This window comes from Vollenhovia emeryi, unplaced genomic scaffold (genome assembly GCF_000949405.1).
Source record: "Vollenhovia emeryi isolate VEMERY1.0 unplaced genomic scaffold, V.emery_V1.0 DF939129.1, whole genome shotgun sequence".
NCBI lineage: Eukaryota > Metazoa > Arthropoda > Insecta > Hymenoptera > Formicidae > Vollenhovia > Vollenhovia emeryi.
In genome coordinates this window covers 1,347,325-1,368,055 of record NW_011967237.1, presented here as the reverse complement: position 1 = coordinate 1,368,055, position 20,731 = coordinate 1,347,325, and the positions used below count along the sequence as shown (strand labels likewise).

The window sequence follows — 20,731 nt, the reverse complement described above, 5'->3', positions numbered from 1 at the left end:
GCAATATGTGCGTCATGCGTAAAACTGAACGTACTCCCTGTCCAACTAAGTCTTTTTCCAATTGCTGAAACTGGCAAAAGATAAAAAGTAAGTTACACCGAGGCCAGAGTTAAATCTTTCGCCAATGTTTCATTTCTACCGATGCAGATTAACTTCGATCTCGGTTCAAGTTACTTTCTGTCTCTTTCCAGCTTCTGGACGTGGAAAAAGATAAAAGCTTAAACCGGAATTAAAATTAATCTGCATTGGTGTAGAAGTTGGCGTAAGTTTTCGGTACAGAGGTCCCACGCTTTTCTTTAAATCGCGAATAAACGAAGAGATGGCGAAAAACTTGAATATATAACTTATACCCTGTAATTCCATATCTCTGTGAGCGACGTCATATGTCGCTAAGTTGTGGAGCACTGTAGAGCAAGAAAGTCTTACGGGGCTCAGGGTCGATTGTTCCAACCGTCGGATGACTTTTTACCCTTTGGTCAATATCCTATCCCTTTCGAATTGTTTCCCTTAGAAAGGCATAAAATATTTCCAAAAGCCGTATCTCGTTGCCACGCAAAGAGGTTCGATCCCTCTTTTATTTCTTCTAACTCGGCCAGTTATCGCGAACGTTTGATCCTGCCGTGTCTCATCGCGCCTCTGTGAATTGCAGAAGAAAGTGCTGGTCAAGGTTCTGCAAGCCGCCAAGAGCGGAAATGACGCCGAGTTTTACCGGCTGCAGCACGAGCTGAGGAAGAACCGCAAGAGGAAGACGAGGAAGTCGAAGGACCCCAAGCTCGGGGTAACGTCGACGCCGCTGCACAGCCCCGATTATATAATGGCCGACGACGACTATTGTCAGCAGCAGCAGCAGCAGCAGCAGCAGCAGCAACATCAGCCGCAGCAACATCAGCCGCAGCAACAGTCGCCTTGTCAGTGGGTAAGTTGCCATAAATTTCCGTGATTGAGCGCAATGTGATTTTAGATACAAATAAAATTGTATTCCCCTTCTCCCTTGTTCTTCTCACTCTTACGTTCCATTCGTTTTCGCGACGCAGTGAACGAGCGGCAATGATTGACTTCCGACAAAGTGCTTCCCGTTTTTGCAGATCGGCGCCGAGGAGGAGATAGCCAGCAAGGAGGACGACATCAAGATCCCGCACTACGAGGAGTTCAAGCAGTGCCTGTTCAGGATTCAACGGGAATTCCAAGCGTGCGACAGCAACAATAACCAAGTGGAGGATCTGAGTATCGTGGATCTGCGGACGGCGCCGATGTCGCCCGATCTTCAAACGATTCCTCTGGTCGAGCCGAGCTACCCGAGAGCGAATCTGATCAACGACACGGATCCCCTCGCGATCTCGTCCAACGACAGATCGAGTTATCAGGTGTTGAAGGAGCCTGAGCCAGGCTTGCAGGGCTCGTTCCTGCTCAAGAGAATGCTGCAGGCGCCGGTGGGCGCCAATCTAGGCGAGATCGCCAGCTCTATTTTCTGGACCAGCAATCTGCTGGATAATTCCGACACCCTGACCGCCGAGTCGGAGAGCAACGAGAATGAAAATGAGCTCAACGCGAATACCAACGAGTACTACAACTTGCTGAAGAATTCCAAGGGTGAATACCTGCTAAACGAGGCGAACCTGATGCCTCAGCAGAGTTCGGCCGTACTGGCTGACGACAATCAGTACAGGTATCCTGGCGACATAGACAATCGGCCCAACTCATACCAGAATTGGACCATCACTAGCGTGATGGAGGTGCCAGACAGCGAGCTGCAGTTCTCCAAGGTATTCCACGCGGTCTATTACAACAACACGGATTCCACTGCGGGGTCCACCGCGAACGCGGACAACAATCTGACTTATCAGTATCAGACAGATACCGCTTGTAACAGCGGTCAAAACGCCTTCAACTTGGACGCGCAGGACAACTACGCGACCGGCACCGATATGGTGACCAACGATCCATCTGATATTTATTATCTGCAAAATTTTGGTAGGCACAGCGGGGAGACGAACACGGGATACTTTCGCAACGTCGACACCTTCGAGCAGAACAACGTGCAGCAAAATGTCTACGCGAACGACCAGCAGTATCAGTACCTTTATCCTCGATTCACTCAGGAGACGAACAATCTGTTGAACGAGAGATTCGAGCAGCCGCAAAGCAATTTTGTGGCAGGGAGAATAGTAGAAAATAATATTAATCAGGAAACTGGTACGGGGAATTTGCAGAGACCGGCAAATGGTGCGCGTTTCATTTAGTCTTCTTATTGCTATAAACAGATGACATTGACACATAAAGATCGTGTAAAAGAGTTAACGTAAAAATGAGATGTAAAGTGTGTACATCTCTGTACGTTATATAAAAATGAAAAATCACGTATTTAAACTTCTCTTAAATAACATTAGTTCTCTCTTGTTTTTTTTCTTTTCAACGAACAATTATATTTTCGTGGCGTTTTAATTAAGCGGTATTTCGTCAATCAGGAACAACGGAGGCGTTCTGGCCGAAGTGGACCCCCGAGCACAACAACAATCTGGAGAACGTTCTGAACTACCACGTGTCCAAGCAAGTGGATTACTCCAAGTTAAGTCAGACATCTTGCGTCTACTGCTACATGGCGCCGATCGTCTCGCAACGATCTAATCTGGCGATTAACGGCTGCTCGACCGAACGGAGATACACCGCCGAGCATCGGCAACACTCCTTCTCGCCCTACTGGATGCTGTACAACGACACGTCGCAAGGCATGCGAATGACGAATGCGCACGGCAACCTGTTCGAGCAGCCCATGCCGACGCACACGGCCGTCATCTCCGGCAACGACGATCTGAGGGAGCCCGCCAACGTTGCTCCCATCAACGACGTATGGATGAATCAGTACGGGCCACCGTCCATCGCCGACGACATGAACATCCAAGGTTCGGACTCGCTCTTCTTCAACGTTACCGCCGATCGGCTTGACGACATCCCGGACGCGCCGGATATAGCGAAGACTTAAGATCCACGCGCCAAATATTTACGACAGTAAACAAAAATAACTACAGTAAAATCGTGACGTTGTTAAGTGGAACGGACGACGTTCCTCGAACCGTCGAGTGACGACGAACGATCGTTTCTTCGGGATAATCACGATACCTTTTTCCATTTCTAAAGCTGCGGGAGGATCTTGCTATTGTTTCAGGCTTTGAATAGGGACAGCCGAAACCCGCCCGTCTCTCGTATCGCGCAATTGATCGTCTCAATAATTTTGCGCGATATTGCCGCGAGACGCGCGCCAACCTGCTCTGCCGCTTCCGCATCGTCGACGAGTGACACGCGCAATTATTTTACCGGCTTGTAACTGGAACGGGAACGATATCCGAGCAGAAAGCAATAGCAAACAGAAATGGAAGTTGAATAATCGATATCACCTTGGGAGATAGACGGATGGATCTATCTTTGAACGTACAAACGCTTCTACCGCAGATCATTGCAAGTTCTATTTTGAAGCACAGAGGCTTCAGGACTCGATATCTCGTGGAAAGGCAAATGTGTTCCGTAGATCGGAGATAAAACGGTAAAATACAATTAACCAAGTACCTTCTTGAACGTACTTAATGAACTATTATTATTCACATGAGATTGCGATATATTGTGTGATGTGAAAAGGCTTTATATATTTTTTTCATGTGTTAGGAGAAAAGAGTTATTAGGATTTTTATATTATATATAGGATTTATATATATTATATACATATTATTATATGTATTATATTATATATACATATATATTATATACATATATTATATGTATATACTACGTCTCCTATATATTATATAGAAAATTAATAAACATAAATTAGAAATTATATAGATAAAAATAATAAATAATACTGTTTTCTATGTACTTTTAGTTAGATTGCGCAGTCGAGCTGTGCAGGATATTGTATATTAAAATGTATAATAAACAGATAAAGTTCATGCATCAAAAAAGAAATATCTATAAGTGCACGTGCGTTCAAATGCATTTACACATTTGGTAAAACGCGTAAATATAGATGCGCCGGCGAAATCCAGCGACTATAATCACAGTTAATTCATCGCGCGGGCTCTAGTACGCTAAACTTTTTCCGACTCACCTGATATAGCGTCTGGCTGAAATTGCGAACGGATGTAGTTTATCAGCTTCACGGAAATCGATTCCTTCCTCCGTCCGCCGTACGCTCCGATTTCGTTGTCCACGTCGTCCGAGTTCTTCTTTCGGTCCGCGGATCTTCCCGGTGCCACGTGTACACTGTACATTTTCGTCGACGCAACGATTCGTAACAATTAAATCCCGCTGATCCTCTGAAATCCTTCGGAGAACGAACACATTTTTTAATTGCGCCTTTTAACAGAGATTCGCAAGCCCAGAGTGTTCAATTCTAACCGAGGGATTAAAAAGTAGACGTAAACAATCTTTTTCAAAGCTTTCGAATCGGTTAAGAGAGTTAAGCAATTCGTAATTTTGCAGTTTAACAAAATAACTAAAGTTGTAAAAAAATGTTCACGATGCTCTGCGTAATTTTCCAACAACGAATCCTCGATAGTCGTCTTTTATTCACCTAATCGCACGGAGTGCCGCGGCTCTCCGATCGACGGCCGGTCCCGTTCGCGATTTTGTTTGTCAACGAGTCGAGCTTGGTCTGCGAATATATTTTCCCGGGTTTCTTTTCGCTTCGAGAGTCGAGAGGGCGAGATCGGCGATGCGAGTCGGCGCGCCGTTCGCGAAAGACTGCGCTCCAAGTGCGTTAAAGGGAAGCAGGTAAATAGCGGCACGGCAGGCAGTCGCCTGTATGTATATACATACATATGTCGCGGATACAACCGGGTTGCATTCGAGTCGCGCCGTTTTAATGAGGTGCTCCGCGTGCGCGCTACGCTAGTTATACGGAACACTTCAGACACTTTGCCCCCTAAGCTTTCGGCGAGCTCCTGCTCGCTACAAGGACGCAAAACTTTGACTAATTAACCGATATCATAATTAGCCGCGCCTTAAATTCTTTATTTCCTCGCACGTGTGTTATTACCGGGCATTGTGGCCTCGCACAACTCTCTGCAATAAAACTTCTGTTACAATTTTTCAATTTTTTTGCATCTATACATATAGTACATCACGTACAATCTCTACAATTATATACAGTCTACTTCAATTGTAAAATAGTGCGTTAATTTTTCAAGTTCTTATTAGTTGGTCGCCTAGTTCTTCAGGAATACACTTGCATACGGCAAGGAACGATGTAGGAGTGTCTATTTTATATTTATTACAATCTATAATATAACAGCTCGTACTTATCGTTATCATCATTATTCCAGCAAGAAGGTCGAACACTTGAAATAACGTTCGAGTTCGGTAAGACTTGGCTTTTACTCCGGGCAGTTTCCGGACACGAGGGATCTTCAAATTTAACTCTGTTGCTCGACAGCCGCTGGCTTCTGCGCCTCGTCGATAGGCGGAGCCGGAGGATACTTCCCTTCGTGCCAATTGCCGTCCAGGTCCAACGCACGATTGTGATTGACGACGTTCGCCAAACACTCCTCGATCGCGGCGTCCACATTCTCCGCAGTGATGAACGTGACAGAGTCCACCTTGGTCTTTCTGATCCACTCGTTGACCATCTCCTTCTGCGCCTCCTGCTTCTGCTCGTTCTTCAGTAAACTGTAGAGAATAAGGTTTCTGCGCTTTTCCCTCATCTCCTCCAGTCTAGCCTCTCGTATATTCGCTATTTCCGCATTCCACTCGTCGTTTATACCACTGCGCTCCTTGAAGTCCTCCTCCTCAGTCTGCCGCATAGCCGCCTCGTCGGATTGTATCTCGTCCTGCTTTGCGATTTGCCTTAAAAATGCGCTGCAACATACCCGTCAATTTTCACGCCGCGAAAACGGAATAGTATCGCAACCAGATTCTTACGTATATCTCGCCAGTCCAAGTTACAGAACCATTTGTATCTTGCGCGCGTACCTGAACGACGTCATATACGTCCTGTAATTGTTGTACAAACGCAAGATCTCCTCTTGCTCCTCAATAGGTATGACCGGCCTCTTCGGTACTCGAAATAGCTTGGATTTCGCTGTGGGCAGCCAAATTGGTTTTCTCTTCCAACGTACGCACTGTGTGTAGACGGAATTTGGTACCAAGGTCTCGCAGAGCCCAGCGGTGTTCATCGCTAGGGCGTTGACTTTTACTATCCTCGTCGCCTGCATTGTCTCTAGAGCTGCGAAAAGACTCATTGCCGTGAAAATTGTATTACTGACAGTCGTTGCGACACACATTGCTATATCATTTGTTTCTACTTGTAAATCAATCTGTCGCACTAATCCTATCGTCCAATTCAAAGACTCCACTGATTCTAAGTAAAAAGCTTCAACATGATCGATTAATATTAATATCACGTTTTGCAGCGAACGTTGTTCAAGTAAACAAACCAGAATGAAAGAAAAGTACAAAAGGTGCGGGACAGGTCGTACAGAAAACTTGGCATTTAATGCCGATAATCAGTAGATATTAATTGGTAATAATAATTAAATGACACGTACCATAATACGACTACGAACTTGAACAACGCAACTCTTTAATCGCCTCGCCGCTCCAACTTTGGTTATGTCACTCTCGCTCTCTCGAAAACGAGGTTATGGGCGCTTCGCCTCCTTTTTCATGCACGCCGATCCGCCGCGCCTGCGCTCTAGAAATTGCATTTAACTGTGTCGGTATAAAAGATGGCTGATTGTAATAATTTTAATAAGTCGCTGTAAGAGAATGTGTCTTAATACAAAGCAAAATAAAAGATGCGCATTTTTTAACTCTTCGTTACTCGCGTGGTTCCTTTTTAACGTAATTAAAAACACACGGGGTGTATTTTACCTCGTTCTCCTTGACGATTTACAATTAGATTGATAATATTTTATATACCTTCTAGATAAAGATAAACGTTGTTCTTTAATTGAAACAATTGGTGCAACACTCGATCGATAAGACTTTTGTTCCGTACATTTAGCGGATATGTCGTAAAGTTGTACTTTGCATCCACTCTAAAAAGAAATTGACTTGTATATTCTGAAAATCAAATATGAAAAAATATTTTAAACAAAAACTTATCTCCTGGGCATTTAATAAAGCACTTTCTTTTAGTATCACTTTCAAAATGAACATCGCTCACCATTGTTAAATTTTTCTTTAAATGAGCTTTAATCTTGTTATAAAAAAAATTTAGAGTTCTCGAAAAAGGCGTTTGATGATGAAACTTAGAAAAAAGTGTAACATTTACGAGAAATTTAAATGCATTTCCCAGCAAGAATAAACTGCCGCGCGACAGAGAACATTTAAGAGATCATTTATAGAATATGTTTATTGAAAATGATCGTGTATAATGCGATGTATCTATAATGTACAACAAAATCGGATTTCGCGAAACACATTCACTCGAGCTCCCTCGTGTCGTCCCTCCTCTTTTTCTCCCTCTCCCCCCTTTTTTTTGTTCCTCTTCTCTCGAAACAGCAATGGCGTGCTCGCGCTATATATATTAATTATCCTAATTACAATTAATACATAATTAATTAACCCTCGCCATCACGACAACATGCATTCAACACAAACACGGATAAATCTTATCTCAACAATCGCCCTAAAAGTATTATCGCCGTATATGGTTATTATCGTTATTGTTTTTTTTTACTTTTCCCCCTTTTTCTCTTCCTCCCTCCGTTCCTTTTTTTTTACAAATGTGCCCGAACTAGAAATTGCTTAAAATATATCTGCATCGACGATAATCACAGATATTAATTTGTATCTATACTAATCTCGTTTCTCTCCTTCCTCCTTTTTCTCTCCTCTTTGTTAACGCCACTCGCGGATCGAACGTAGTCGGAATTTCGCGCAGAAATCAATCAGGATCCAATTGCAAATCGAACGGGACCGCGATATAATTCTACCTGCGTGTCGCAGAACGGAGATAATTTCGCAAGGATAATTACATTTCGTGCACGCTGGACGCTCCGAAAAGGCGAGCCTCGGTAGAAAAATCTCCGGCGGCTTTTAAGCTCCGCTTTTCAATTCTCCATTCGACCACCCCTTTCGGGAACGTTCAGCGCGAGAAGAAATCGAAATCTCGCTCGTATATTTTTTAACAACTCGTAACATTGCAGCATCTCGTCGGGGGTATCTTTGGCTTAGACGCGGACCAGTTCGTGCCGTTCGCTTCGAAGAAACGCAAGTAAAGAGATAAAAGATCCGTCTGTCTCGCAGCGATCCTTTCGACGAGCTTTTGTCGTTTTTCGAAAGTCTTGGGCTTCGAAAGTTGAAGGACTCTCGGGCAGTACCATGCTAAACGTTCTCCGGGTGATGAATGAAGAAAGCGGATGGAAAGTTCAACGCGAGAATAATCTAGTCACGATCCTCCGACGGCCAGACTTTGTGACACGGAGTCTTCTTGCGTCTCGACACCGCGTTCGTCCGAAAAGGCAACGTTCGCAAAATTCGTGAGGTCGAAAGTGGCAGTATTTTATGTATAAGTGACGAAAAAACATCGCTGAATCAACTGTTATACATATACTTAAGTCCCTTTGTCGAGAAACAAGCTGTTAATCTTGCATTTAGCATGTCGCCCTGCAATTGCTAATTTTTCTCTCCCTCTACTTTTCCGAGATTCTCGTGACTTTCACTTTTAATGCATGCGTTAAAGAACTCACGGCTTGTTTCAGGAGCTGCGTTCCGTCTGCTTTTTCTACGCTACCAGGAGGTTGCTAAGCACTAATTGTAAAGACGATCGGATCAGAACTCGGATTATCATGTAGAACCACGGAATTGTTTTGCAGGTTCGCGGAACCTTCTAAGCAGCTTAGGCTCCTACGTGAAATCGTAGGACCCTTAGAGCCTCGGAGCCGGATTCTTAAAAATCCTTACAATCGTCCAAGTCTGAATCTCTTTTTTTTTCATTCGGCTTCTTAGACCTACGGATGTCTCGAAATATTATGCTTCGCGGTCGAGTCTAAATTCTTAGCTCAACGGTAGTTTAGGTTCTCATTAGATTCACGGGGGACGCTTAGTCTGGAGTTAAAAATACAGTCTTGTAAGAAATCCTAAGTTCTCTATCTTTCCTTATATATGCACGAAAACGATGGCACATTGTGTTTCTAGCTTGGCTTTATAAGCAAGAATCTCTTGTCGACAATATACTTGAGCTGTGTGTACATTTCATTGGTCGATCAAAGGAAGGCATTGTGTACATCGGCGCGCTCCACGTTTACTGAATTATTTTTTCTTTCATAAATAGTAGATTCCTTGACGAACACGCGGATCCCGCTCTCGTCAAGGGATCTGTCGTTGAGAAATAATACGGTAATCGTCGGACAACTTCCACGTGTGTGTATTCAGAGTGCAAATTTCTTTTCGAACTTAGTTTAAACGGTAACGTTCAATCCTCGTCTCTCTCTCTCTCTCTCTCTCTCTCTCTCTCTCTCTCTCTCTCTCTCTCTCTCTCTCTCTCTCTCTCTCTCTCTCTTGCCATCCCAATTCTCAGTGGAAAATTCGCTCATTCACTCCGCAACACTAAGGCCGAATTGCAACAAAGAAGCGAGAATCGGTAAATACTATCGTGTCGTTAAATAAGCATTAAACATTTCTCTGTATTCTTTTTCTGTTTTCGCGAAAACGTAATCAATTAGAATAAAATATACATGTATATGTGCGGAGTATATATGTACAAGGTGGGCAAAGATATTGTTTTCAATCATTTTGGGGCACCTTGTACATGCATACCGTCGTATTTGGTCGACTCTCTCTTTCCTTCTCTCTCTCTCTCTCTCTCTCTCTCTCTCTCTCTCTCTCTCATTCTTGTATATAATCACTCTCTATATTATATTATCAAATATTATATATATAAGAATATTTTGTACGATTATATTTTAATAAAATAGCTGGTAAACAGTAAGTATAATTATTCAACAAGTACTACGTTTAATAATAATAACATTCGGCGGTTGACTGGAAGAGACGCATAACCGGAGAGAGAGAGAGAGAGAGAGAGATACGTTCGCTTCAATTGAATTCAATTTGCCGCTCCGATTCCTTTCAATGTCAATATGTAATATAGACATAAATATAGACATAATAATAAGTAATATGGTATAAAGATACTTAAAATCTCATCTCTCCATTCTAAAATTCTTGAACTTAAAAATTTTGTGTTCTCTGATCTAAAATTATTCTTATAAGCATTTGCTATTGCTCTAGGTTGTACATGTCTCGTATGGTTCTTTATTGTCTCCTCCAGTAATCGCGATAATGATAATAATAATGATAATCAATAATAACTAAGAAATTAAAAGATTTTATTTGACGAAACGATGAAATAAAAAAAAGACGAACAAGTATGTCTATTATAGAACTTCAAAGTCTCTATATATAAAATAGTTTTTGGTTATAAACTGTAAAACAGACAATAAACAAGTTACCCATTCGTAATAAACAAATAATTCTAACGCCACTGTACCAAATTTCTGCCAATATAATTGCTATAGCTATGCCTATAATATATATAAACTGTGATAAATACGTTTTCTAAGTATGATCTGTTTTGCAAATCAGAAAAAATGTGGTGACATCACGATATCCTTTTTATGCGAATTTAAATACAAAAAGTTTATCCTTACAAAGGACTATTATAACTGTGTGGTACGCGTGGGTGATCCTTACGAGCTATCTACGTTTTGCTACTTGGCAGAAATGTTTTACTGTGTCTTTAGAGGAAATCCCTACTGTATACACGTGCGTAAAGATAATTCTTATGTCCTGGAACCCTCACGCCCTCGGATTCCTAGATCCTCGGACTTCAACATTTCTGGGTTCTGAGATCCCTGGGGTCCAGGATCTCTGGATTCCTAGATCCTTGAACGTTTACGGCGAGACTCGAAAATCTAATTATTAAATTTCATCGGAAAGCTCGAAATCGTCACCGATGTTCTCCTTTTCCAGCTCTGCAATTACTAAACTTTAAAACTTGCTTATAAATCCATCATTTTTACCTTGAATTTAAGTTTGAAGTTTTAATACACTCCTTTATCTCACGTCCACAAATCCAGAAATTCAGAAATGTAAGACCGTTCTCTTGCTCGATATAAATATTGAGCTTAACATTCGCGGTAGGTAATAAATGTAGACAATAGTTCAGTTTATCTTACAAAGCTAATCTCAAAGAACAGGGTCGTGACTATGTAATGGTTCTGAAACTGGTATCACTGTGAGCTTAGCGGACTGCGCGTCGCCGAGGGAATCTTCCCATCGCGCGCCTAGCAAAATAGAAGACTGCCGTTCTATTTTCTTCTGCTCCTCTGTTGGTGAGACGCGCCATGTCGCCTCTCTCCGTAAAAAATTACATCTCGTAAATAAAAATAACGTTTTCTTTCACTTTTGTACGTTGGTGGTAGTGCAAGGCCGTGGCACATATTTTATCCTACAGCAGGGGTTCTCAAACCAGTTAAGAAGACCACCGAAGCGAAGAGGAGAGTAAAAGTTAAAGGACCGACAATACTTCTCTCGACTTATTCAGCCACTTTGTCGGATCTTTAAAATCGAACTTTTCAATCGCGATCTTTTTTCCAATGTATACTCTGACCTAATTGTTTCAAGTAAATTATTTTATCAGATTATACATACATATAAATATATATATATAAAACGGATATTAGTTATACGTTTAAATTCAAAGATGCAACAAAAACATAGTTTTCTTAAAATATAAAAGTGACTTTATAGTTTAAAACAGAAATATAAATACAGAATTGTGTTACAGAACGCAGAACAATGTTAAGTTAAAACAATTTAAACTTTTTAAATAGGACTACAGCATAAAATACTATTGTAAACGTAATGTTTCGATCCCTCTACGTTCATCATGTCGAGAAACAATAGCAACAGATATTGAGAAACAAAATTATTAAATAAAGTTCACTTTAAATAAAGTCACTCTGCATAAAAAACATTAATAAACAGTTTCCAGTTTAATCATTCTCGCATATTTTTCTCATTTACCTACAGAAATTCTGGGACGATTATACCGAAACAATTAAAAACATCTCTGCTAAACAAAAAAAATCATTTATGCGTCATGATTGATGACTCGCATTGGTCTTTCCCTTTTTCTCTTCGATTATCTAACAAAAATAATTTGCAAATAAAAAATAAAGATGAGCTACATTATATACACACTATAATAAAAAAAAGTATGCAGATATTTTTTTAAATATGTGCATGAACCTCAATTCTATACATGCCAAGTGTCTAGAAATTTAGTATCTATAAATATTTTCTCTGCGGACCGCCTGTGAACATGGACGTTTGGGAACCCCTGTTCTACATAGGTTATTATATCACGAGTCGTTAAATATATAAATAGCTTCTGTAAGATCTCTCCTCTCCAAGTTTCCCGGCCGAATTTCGCATTTCAATCATTTGATCGTTTCCATCTGATGAATTTGGTCTTGCGCACTCGATTTCAGCAACAATATTGTGATGCTTTCTTCGCGTTTCTTATTCACTTCCATGCTTGATAAAATTATTCGATCGCTCGTGGGCCATCGATGGGCATCGTGTGCAACACTTCATCCAGCAATTGAAGCGCTCTGTGTAAATGCACCTAGAAAATAATATCAAAAACAGAATCTTAGATACGTGAAGTTATAATAATTGGCAACTTAGTAAAAAGCAAATTGGGCAATTAGGCTCTGATTTAAATGTTTAATCTTTTATATATTCATTTTCAAAATAAAAAATAGTCTAAGCAAAAAACTGATAAGTTCTTGTTTTTTACATTGTTTTATACATTGGCTTTTAAAGTATTTATTAAATTATACTAGAGTTCTCGCTTGTTTGATTAAAAGAAAAAAATCTGATTAAAAAGATTCGCAAAATAAAATCATGAAACATACCTCAATCCAGCATGGTGTTTCTTTTATGCTTTGTCGCGGGTAATCTGGACCCCACCCTTTAACAAAACTCAACCGCAGGATACAAAGTCTTCGTAAATCGTCAACTCCAATTCCCGCAGCCGCACTGAGACCTGAATAATAATTGCGTTTTATATAAAGCATATGTTGGGACTGTATTAAAATATACTTAGTTATGCTTATTAAAAATGCGTCATTGATAGATGCTCAGTTCTTACTTTTGGTGATGGGCGCTCCATGCGTAAGATGGCCCGCCACAGCTGCAGCTTGTGCTGCTGCGGCGGCTTGTGCGGTGGCGGCTTGGCCTCGCATCTGCTTGTGACATTGCCTTAAATCGAAGACTTTAATGTACGCTGAGGGGTAGATTTTGTGTACCGCGTCACCAGGTGCTCGGCCCGCCTCTCTATCCAGATAGTAAGATTGCACGAAGACACTGTGCTCGCTCTGGCATCTTAACCAAACGTCGCCTTCACCTCTCAAATCCAATACAACGCCTTTGCCTGAAAGATTTTATTTTAATTATTGGACCATCGCAACATCTTCTTTTGAAAATCTTTCTTTGAAATTCAACTGAATTACAGTTACCTATGTGAAGACGCGCTCTATCGCTCTGATCCGTCCTATGCACGTTGCTCAAGGCACCTAAGCAGAATCGGTTTCCGCCGCTCGGATCCACGTAGCCGTCCACGGTGACTGTGGGACAACTGCTGCTGACTTTGAACGTTTCTCCGACTTGGATATCCAATTCGAAATAACCGACGGAACACCAATATTCGGGTGCTGGTTGCGTAGAGAGCAATCCTCCGATGTTTCCACTGACGTCATTTCCATGGCCTCCCCCTGTTTCGTGAAAGAATCAGATTTATAGTTATGCTGCTCAATTATAAGATTCAACAAGAAAATTTCTCTTAACGTAATTAATTTACAGTATGACGTTGTATGAAGGTGTCGAGGGTCTGGCGGTTGCATGCTTTGAGTATATGTGAGAGTATTGGCACCAGTCCATTGCGGCGCGCCGGAATTGTATGGTGCCGTGCCCACGGGGAAGCCGTTCGGATGATGAAGATGAACAGGCGACACAGGAGAACTCTGTCCTTCACCTATTTAAACCATATTAATAAATTCATATAATGAACAATTTCTTAATGCTTGCGCTTTTGAAAATTTCTACAAAAAAATATTATATAGGAATATAACAACGCTCCTAATCGAAACAAGATGCGCCAAGAATTGATATGACGTACCCAGAGAAGCCGCTAACGCGTCGACTGTTGGGGGCTGATTGATGTCCTGCGGGGGAGTAGTGGTGCTGTAGAACGTGTCGGCGGTCGATTGTCCTTGCGCGGGACTTAGAATCTGCGCGCCGGACGATCCGCTCGACGCGGCATTCAGCGACTGTTGCTGGCTACCTACGGTGTGACTCATTGGATGTACTACTGCTGCAAAATTAAAATTCATACACGATGCAGGCAACACAAAGTATTAAAAGTGCAACGGCCTGGCCCTCGCTATCGTTGCTCTGAAAAACTGTTCGCTGCGAACCGGCGTTTCCCAAAGAGACATTCTCAATGCTCTTAATAGTTGATTCTCAGTCTCTGCTATATTGCAGAGCTAATGAGCTCTCCAATTTCAGAACTCTTGAATTCTTCTAAAACTGAAATTTTGCCACTTTGACTAGAAATATTGAAAAATAAAATGTGTTGATACCCGAAACATCAGTTTGCACATGTGCTATCCATCTTTCTGTGTGTATTCGCGACCTCGATTCATGGCTAAAACGCTGTTTCAGGCGCATCTTACATTTTCGATGAAACGAATACAGAAATCGTCTTTCGTACTCAACTACTTCACAACTACTTCGCTGTTTTTTTTTTGCAAAGCGCTACATTTAATTTGGGAAACTCCGATTCGATTCTAAGTCACGAAAAATGCACACTGGCAACATTGAGCGATGGCTAATCAGCGACATATAATCGAAAGCTTCTTAAATAAATAGCTGTGTACAATGAAATACGTACGATGATGCATGTTACGGCCCGCCGAGTGATGAGGCGTGGGAATCCAGGTTTGCCTGGGGCAATTATTGTCGTCCAGTTTAGCATGAGGATTACCATTATTGCCGCCACCACCGGCGCTAAACATACCCTCAGTACTGGCTGTGCCGAACAATCAGAAGGAAAAGAAAACAATGAAGCCAAAACAAAAATCGTAATCGCGCAACAAAAGAGAGAAATTTGCGAAGCGTATTCTTGCCTACTAAATCTACATTCGACAGCGATAAACGAAAGCGGCTGGCACGTTAGCGATCATCTTAATAATTAACAATCGCGTCGAGCGCGTTAAATTCGACGGTATATTTTTAGCACAGTTGAATGGCCAATCTGCATAAATTTTCCTGGAACGTAACCGTCACATGCCTTCGCCGTTCGCCGGCTTACTAACTTGTTAACATCTTTATGTTTGGACAAATGCGTCCACGTGTTAATACGTTGCACCGATTCAGGTGTACCACTGACTATCTAGTCATCAGACATTAATTACAAACAGATTTACAAGTGTAAAGCCAATTGACGATTTCCGATTAAGTGGAAGCCTCACAAATGAAAAGGTACAGTTTACCACATTCAACTTACTCGGGTTGGGCGGCGGTAAGCCCGGCATAAAGCCCTGCTGGGCCTGTTGCGCGTTGCTCGATGCGGTCGGCTGAGCCGGCGGGTGGTGCTGAATAGTCTGATTTATCTCGCCGTCGACGTCCATCGCAGATCCGACCGCGGCGGCGGCGGCTGCCGCGGCAGCCGTGCCGCCGCCGCCGACCGTGTACTCGTCCTTAACCAGCCTCCCGCCGGGCCCCACACCCACACCGGATTGCAACGTCAGGCCGGATAGGTCTGAAAAGAACGGGTCTGTGCGGGGGAAACCAACCCATTCCATCAAGACACCAAGAAGACCACAACAATCAATAATTTTTTTTTCTCTCTAGTTATGTCTGTATTTCCTTGTTAGCCCCGGGATGCACAATTTACTTTCATCTCGTTGGATAATTACAATCAGAAACGATTAGAAATGATAGAATGAAGCTTAATCGAGCGTTTTCCATGATGATAAGAGCGAAAATAAGAAAAACGGGGGCAAACTCAAAGTCGCAAAAAGAAATAAAAGGTATCGTGTGCACATATGTACATGTAATACAAATATCGAGTCTGTTGAAAATAAATAAATAATGCAAAATTACAAGTCGTAACATACCTATGCCCGGTGATACCACTCGCTCATAGTGATAGGGATTCACGCATACGGAATCGCATTTCAGATCAAAAGCAAACTGGCAGTATTTCACGTGCTTCAGTTCATTTTTGTGCAAGTCCGGCCATCTCCAGATGCGAGCGTAGATTACATGAGGGAAACCCTTGCGTCCAGCCACTTGCAGTCTGCCATCTAAAGTTCTCTGAATGGTGACGCATTTGCTGGGATGTGCGCCATTGGTAGTTATCGCGGTAATCAAGCTGTCCAACTCGTCACGCTTCTCCTGTTGATCAAATTACACGTGTGTCACATATTGATCTTTGTACGTTTTAGACGTAATGAGAAATCAATGATAAATCGTTAAATCAATGATAAGTATTTAAAAAATGCACAATAAGCGCACTCTCTCCCTTTACACAGTTGTATACGTTCGTGTCGCGGCGAAGAATCGAACGTGAGCGCACAGAATATCGATGGAATACGTTAGAAATTAAAAATGAAAATTATTGGTACACAATGACACTCATGATGGCATGAAATATACTGTCTACTAGCAACTAATAATGAGTTGAATATGCTTGATGTATCTTATCACGAGACACAGTAGTGTCTCGCGCCAAGTATAAGCGTAGAACCGCGCGCGCAAGACCGACCGTGTGTACATTTAACGCAAGAATGAAACACGGCGTGAAAATAATGTCGGAAGCGCTACGCATTTTGCGAGCATTCATTGATACAATTTACTCAAGATTCACGAATACATACATCTACTGATCTCTTCCGCAAGGTCGTATGTCGATTTTACGAAATTTCTGGTTTTTGTGCCTAAATACTCATTCTGGACCAGAATGAGCGTTCAAGCACAAAAATCGAAAATTGTGTAAAATCGAGACACGACCTTGCGGAAGAGATCAGTCGATATGACAAGAATGACGTGGTCTTGCGTGGACTCTGACGCATAGGTTGCAATTTTATATTCATTCCAGAATGTTATCGAATCTTCGCGATTCCGGTGTCGAAGTTTTAACGCTCTTTCGACGACCGAAATGAACATCAGCTGTCGTGAAATAAAGCGAGAGCAACGATAGACTGTCAGACATACACAACAAGACAGGAGAAAATAGTCGTAATTAGCGGAGCTGAAAACACTTGTTTAAAAGAAATGTATTACAACGTTAGCGATATAGAAATGTATATGGGATTTACTTTGAGTTTCTTCACCAGCGATTCAATAGCTCGTTTGCTGAAGCCTTCGCTTTCGCCACCTTGACGATGACACATCAGCGAGTGCACGATGCTTAAACAGGCATCGGCGCTGGTTGGCGCACTAGGTGCTATTCCAGTCATCTCTCTCACTGCATTAAAAAACACATGAAAGATAAGACACGTGAATTAGCGGGGCCATAAAACTTTATACTTTCTTTCAAGTCTTAAAATACAGTGATTTCATCTAAAAACTGCTCCTTCCAAATAGCGTAACATATAAAACAAAATCACTAAAGCCGACGCAATTAAAGTTGTAAAGATTGATCTCCATAATCAATCAATTTTTTCCAATAACTGACGATTTATTAGTTACCAGATGAATTCCCTAAAATATAAGTGAATTACCGAAGCAAATAAGAGATGGCGATCAATTCAAACGCGATTCAACTTACACTCTGGATTTGGTTGCATGGGGGGCGAGGGATACATGTGATTTCCCCCGCCCGCCAATCCAACCATGTCGTAAGCCGTGGTGGACACTGTCGCGTTCCTTCCCTCGAATCACTAGCCTCTTCGTTGGACCTGGCACAGCCCAATCTTTCACGCTCTACCATCTAGCGACTCGTGTTTCATCCGTGCATCACAACGGTTGGCTGTTCTGCAAAGAAATTCAGTCATACTTCTTTCCGCAATCTGGCTCTACACTCAATTACAGATGAAAACGACAATCGTTCCGTCCTAAACAACGTGAAACGAATTTTACTCGATACCAACAATCAGGCCGCAAGTTCAACGTGTTATCCGCTCTTGGTGTCTCCAACATTCGCCAGCGATCGCTGGAGACGACCAGGAGCAAACTTACGCGTCGTCTACATACAAGTTCAATGTGTTATCCATTCTTGGCGTCTCCAACATTCGCCAGCAATCGCTGGAGACGACCAGGAGCAAACTTACGCGTCGTCTACAATACATGGAGTAAGCTTGGAGTAAGGAGTAGGAGTAAGGAAATAAATCCATTCTATTTCTTACTCCTACTTCAGCTCTTAGGCTTACTCTCGGTGAATCAAAGTGCCATCAATCGGTGTTACAAATATTTTAAAAATTATGCCCGTATTTCAGCTTCCTTAGACCAAAAGCTAGAAGTTACGGCTCACTCTTACTCCTTGCTCTCCAAGCTTACTTCACGTATTGTAGACGACGCATTACTTTTGTTTACCTAACGCCACATAAACATTTCAATCATATCTGTTGATAACGTACATGCGTAGCGTTAAGGATCGTCTACAGCAGATGAAGTAAGCCTGGCGTAAGTAAGAGTAGGAGTAAAGAAATGAATCACTCCCGTTTCTTGCTCCTACTTCAGCTCCGACGCTTACTTCTCGGCGAATTGGAGCGCGGTTCGACCAGTGCTATAAATATTTTAAAAAATTACGCCTGTACACCAGCTTTTACACTGATAAGTGAAGGTTATGGTTTTCTTACTTCCAATGTAGACGGTCCTCAATGCGTGGAGTAAGCCTGGTGTAAGGAGTAAAGAAAGAACCGTAGCCTTTAGCTTTTGCCGCGAGGAAGCTAAAATACAAGCCTCTTTAAATATCCCTAACACTGGCCGATGGCGTTCAGACTCGCCGAGCGTAAACGCACGAGCTCGGAGTACGAGTAAGAAATAAAATTGATTGATTTCCTTACCGCGGGCTCACCGCGCGCAATGTAGACGACGCATAACACGTATTTCGATAAACCGCCGGGGACCACTCGCGTAAACCGCGCTCCGGCGACGCAACTCACGTTCGAGCAGCGGGATGAGGCCGGGTCGAAGAACGCAGAGCGGTCGGCGGTAGGTCGGGAACGTGAGGCGCGCGCGGGCAGCATGCACGGGAGAGAGAGAGACGACCGCCGCGGCCCGCGGGGCTGTTTCTCGCGCGCACTCCGGACCGAAACGTCCGCGTCGGGCGACGCGAGATGACAGTGAATGACAGCTGCGCGCGGGGAGACGCTCGTTGCGGCGCGACGTCGTCGGTCGCTGAACAGCAGCAGCAGCGGCAGCGTCGTCGTCGTCGTCGTCGAGCGGGTTCGCGCGGTGCGGCGCAATTCGGCGCGGCGCGACGGCGGTCGCGCGGTCACTCGACGCTCGCGGTTTATCGCCGGCCGGGCGCGACACGCGCGGTTACACCGGTAGATCTGCGGGATGCCTCGCGACGGGTCGTCGAGCGTTGTCGTCCCGTCGTCGCATAGGTTAGCGCATCAATAATACATGTCCGCGGGGCGCGGATCATGTCGGCGTGAACAGTGCGGCCAAATCAACCGCGGCCGCCTTCAGAGCGGATTCGTATCTGCGAAAGGCGCGCGCGTCGTTGGCAGCTCTGCTCGCCCGCTCTTTTCTTTCGTCCTATTGGAGGCTGCGGATTGGGCCGGTGGGAGGGGAAATCGTGGCGGGAAATACTACCTTTCTCTTATTGTTAGATTCAAATTGAAATGTTGTCCGATGGGAGAACAGACCTTGCAGAGGCCCTCCACCACCCCCGCCGAATTCTTCTCGGCGGTCCTCTTTTTTTTTCTTTCTCTGTAATAATTGTGTTTTTACATTTTTACCATTCAATTAATTGTTTTTACAATTTAATTTGAAATATGTACAAAAATGTAAAAGAGGGAGTAGGTTAGATTGTGAAATTAAAAACATAATATAAACAACGATATGTACAATACTCATTTGTGACACAGAATTACATATGAACATTTACATATTACATATAAACAATTACATATGATGTGATCTGCATACAATATACGTAACACTTACGACGTAAACCATTAATAAAAATGTTACACAATTCTACACATGTCGCTGTGCCTATCGTGTAACATTTTTTTATTAATGTTCAAACGAAAATCAAATTGTAAAGGCAAATCTATCGTTCAATTGCAAAAAAGAAAATATTTAAATTAAAAACTATGTGAATCCAATTGAACTAAAATTTGATTCGAAAAAAAAACGAGGGCCTCCACCACCCCCGCCGATTTTGCTCGGCGATCCTCTTTTCTTTACAATTTAATTTTTTACATTTTTAATTTACTAGTCACTTTATTTTTAAATAATTTGCTTCACAATGTGTACAATATTATAAAAGAAATACATTATAAAATTGAAAATATATCTATACAATATTTATCTCGATGTTACACATGAGATATACCCATGGTCGAAACGTTGCGAGCCTTGAACATAAAAATTGCCAGATACGGTAAAACAAACTTAAAGTTGTTAATTATGCCTGGCGACTTTGAAGATTATTCCTGTTAGTTAAATATAATTATCCTTGATAGTAATACATTGCAGTTACAAT

General features: G+C 42.4%; 4 protein-coding genes across 10 annotated transcripts in view; 1 reads left to right on the top strand and 3 right to left on the bottom strand.

Moving 5' to 3' along the window:
* Positions 1 to 3,699, top strand: part of LOC105568411 (probable serine/threonine-protein kinase DDB_G0267686) — a 7,063-nt gene extending 3,364 nt beyond the window's left edge. Inside the window, exons 2-4 of one of the 2 annotated variants that reach the window (XM_012024072.1) lie at positions 650 to 916; positions 1,086 to 2,223; positions 2,466 to 3,699. In XM_012024072.1, coding sequence (XP_011879462.1) covers positions 650 to 916; positions 1,086 to 2,223; positions 2,466 to 2,980 — 1,920 coding nt within the window. In that variant the 3' untranslated portion in view covers positions 2,981 to 3,699. Of the gene's footprint in view, positions 1 to 649; positions 917 to 1,067; positions 2,224 to 2,465 lie in introns of both variants that reach the window. The other variant, XM_012024071.1, reaches the window with a different exon arrangement.
* Positions 1 to 4,990, bottom strand: part of LOC105568409 (Kv channel-interacting protein 2-like) — an 18,752-nt gene extending 13,762 nt beyond the window's left edge. The window contains exons 1-2 of one of the 2 annotated variants that reach the window (XM_012024067.1): positions 4,565 to 4,990; positions 4,100 to 4,315 (exon numbers count right to left, since the gene is read on the bottom strand). In XM_012024067.1, the coding sequence (XP_011879457.1) occupies positions 4,100 to 4,262 (163 nt within the window). In that variant the 5' untranslated portion in view covers positions 4,263 to 4,315; positions 4,565 to 4,990. Of the gene's footprint in view, positions 1 to 4,099 lie in introns of both variants that reach the window. The other variant, XM_012024066.1, reaches the window with a different exon arrangement.
* An 87-nt stretch (positions 4,991 to 5,077) lies between these two features.
* LOC105568408 (probable 28S ribosomal protein S26, mitochondrial) lies at positions 5,078 to 6,673 on the bottom strand. Its single transcript, XM_012024065.1, has 3 exons — positions 6,537 to 6,673; positions 5,962 to 6,214; positions 5,078 to 5,847 (listed from the first exon to the last, which is right to left on the bottom strand). The coding sequence occupies exons 2-3, from the start codon at positions 6,201 to 6,203 to the stop codon at positions 5,406 to 5,408; spliced, it is 684 nt and encodes a 227-aa protein (XP_011879455.1). The 5' UTR covers positions 6,204 to 6,214; positions 6,537 to 6,673; the 3' UTR covers positions 5,078 to 5,405.
* Positions 6,674 to 10,304: 3,631 nt separating this feature from the next.
* LOC105568407 (mothers against decapentaplegic homolog 4) lies at positions 10,305 to 19,547 on the bottom strand. 5 transcript variants are annotated; one of them, XM_012024059.1, is made up of 12 exons: positions 19,176 to 19,547; positions 17,840 to 18,045; positions 17,388 to 17,536; positions 16,185 to 16,464; positions 15,572 to 15,841; positions 14,957 to 15,094; positions 14,183 to 14,377; positions 13,865 to 14,038; positions 13,524 to 13,778; positions 13,157 to 13,438; positions 12,921 to 13,051; positions 10,305 to 12,628 (listed from the first exon to the last, which is right to left on the bottom strand). In XM_012024059.1, the coding sequence occupies exons 2-12, from the start codon at positions 17,904 to 17,906 to the stop codon at positions 12,548 to 12,550; spliced, it is 2,022 nt and encodes a 673-aa protein (XP_011879449.1). In that variant the 5' UTR covers positions 17,907 to 18,045; positions 19,176 to 19,547; the 3' UTR covers positions 10,305 to 12,547. The 5 variants fall into 5 exon arrangements, with proteins under 5 accessions (XP_011879449.1, XP_011879452.1, XP_011879450.1 ...); XM_012024062.1 differs by having other exon boundaries at positions 15,572 to 15,826; positions 17,840 to 18,040; XM_012024060.1 differs by lacking the exon at positions 19,176 to 19,547 and adding an exon at positions 19,077 to 19,161.
* Positions 19,548 to 20,731: the final 1,184 nt, after the last annotated feature.

Bases quoted from the DNA above. Each gene is read 5' to 3' on its own strand.
- LOC105568408 (XM_012024065.1), bottom strand. From the start codon at position 6,203: ATGCAGGCGACGAGGATAGTAAAAGTCAACGCCCTAGCGATGAACACC. The intron at 5,848-5,961 runs GTACGCGCGCAA...GGTATGTTGCAG, and splicing joins ACGTATATGACGTCGTTCAG to CGCATTTTTAAGGCAAATCG.
- LOC105568407 (XM_012024059.1), bottom strand. From the start codon at position 17,906: ATGGTTGGATTGGCGGGCGGGGGAAATCACATGTATCCCTCGCCCCCC. The intron at 14,039-14,182 runs GTACGTCATATC...TGGTTTAAATAG, and splicing joins CGCGTTAGCGGCTTCTCTGG to GTGAAGGACAGAGTTCTCCT. The intron at 13,052-13,156 runs GTAAGAACTGAG...ATTATTATTCAG, and splicing joins TGGAGCGCCCATCACCAAAA to GTCTCAGTGCGGCTGCGGGA.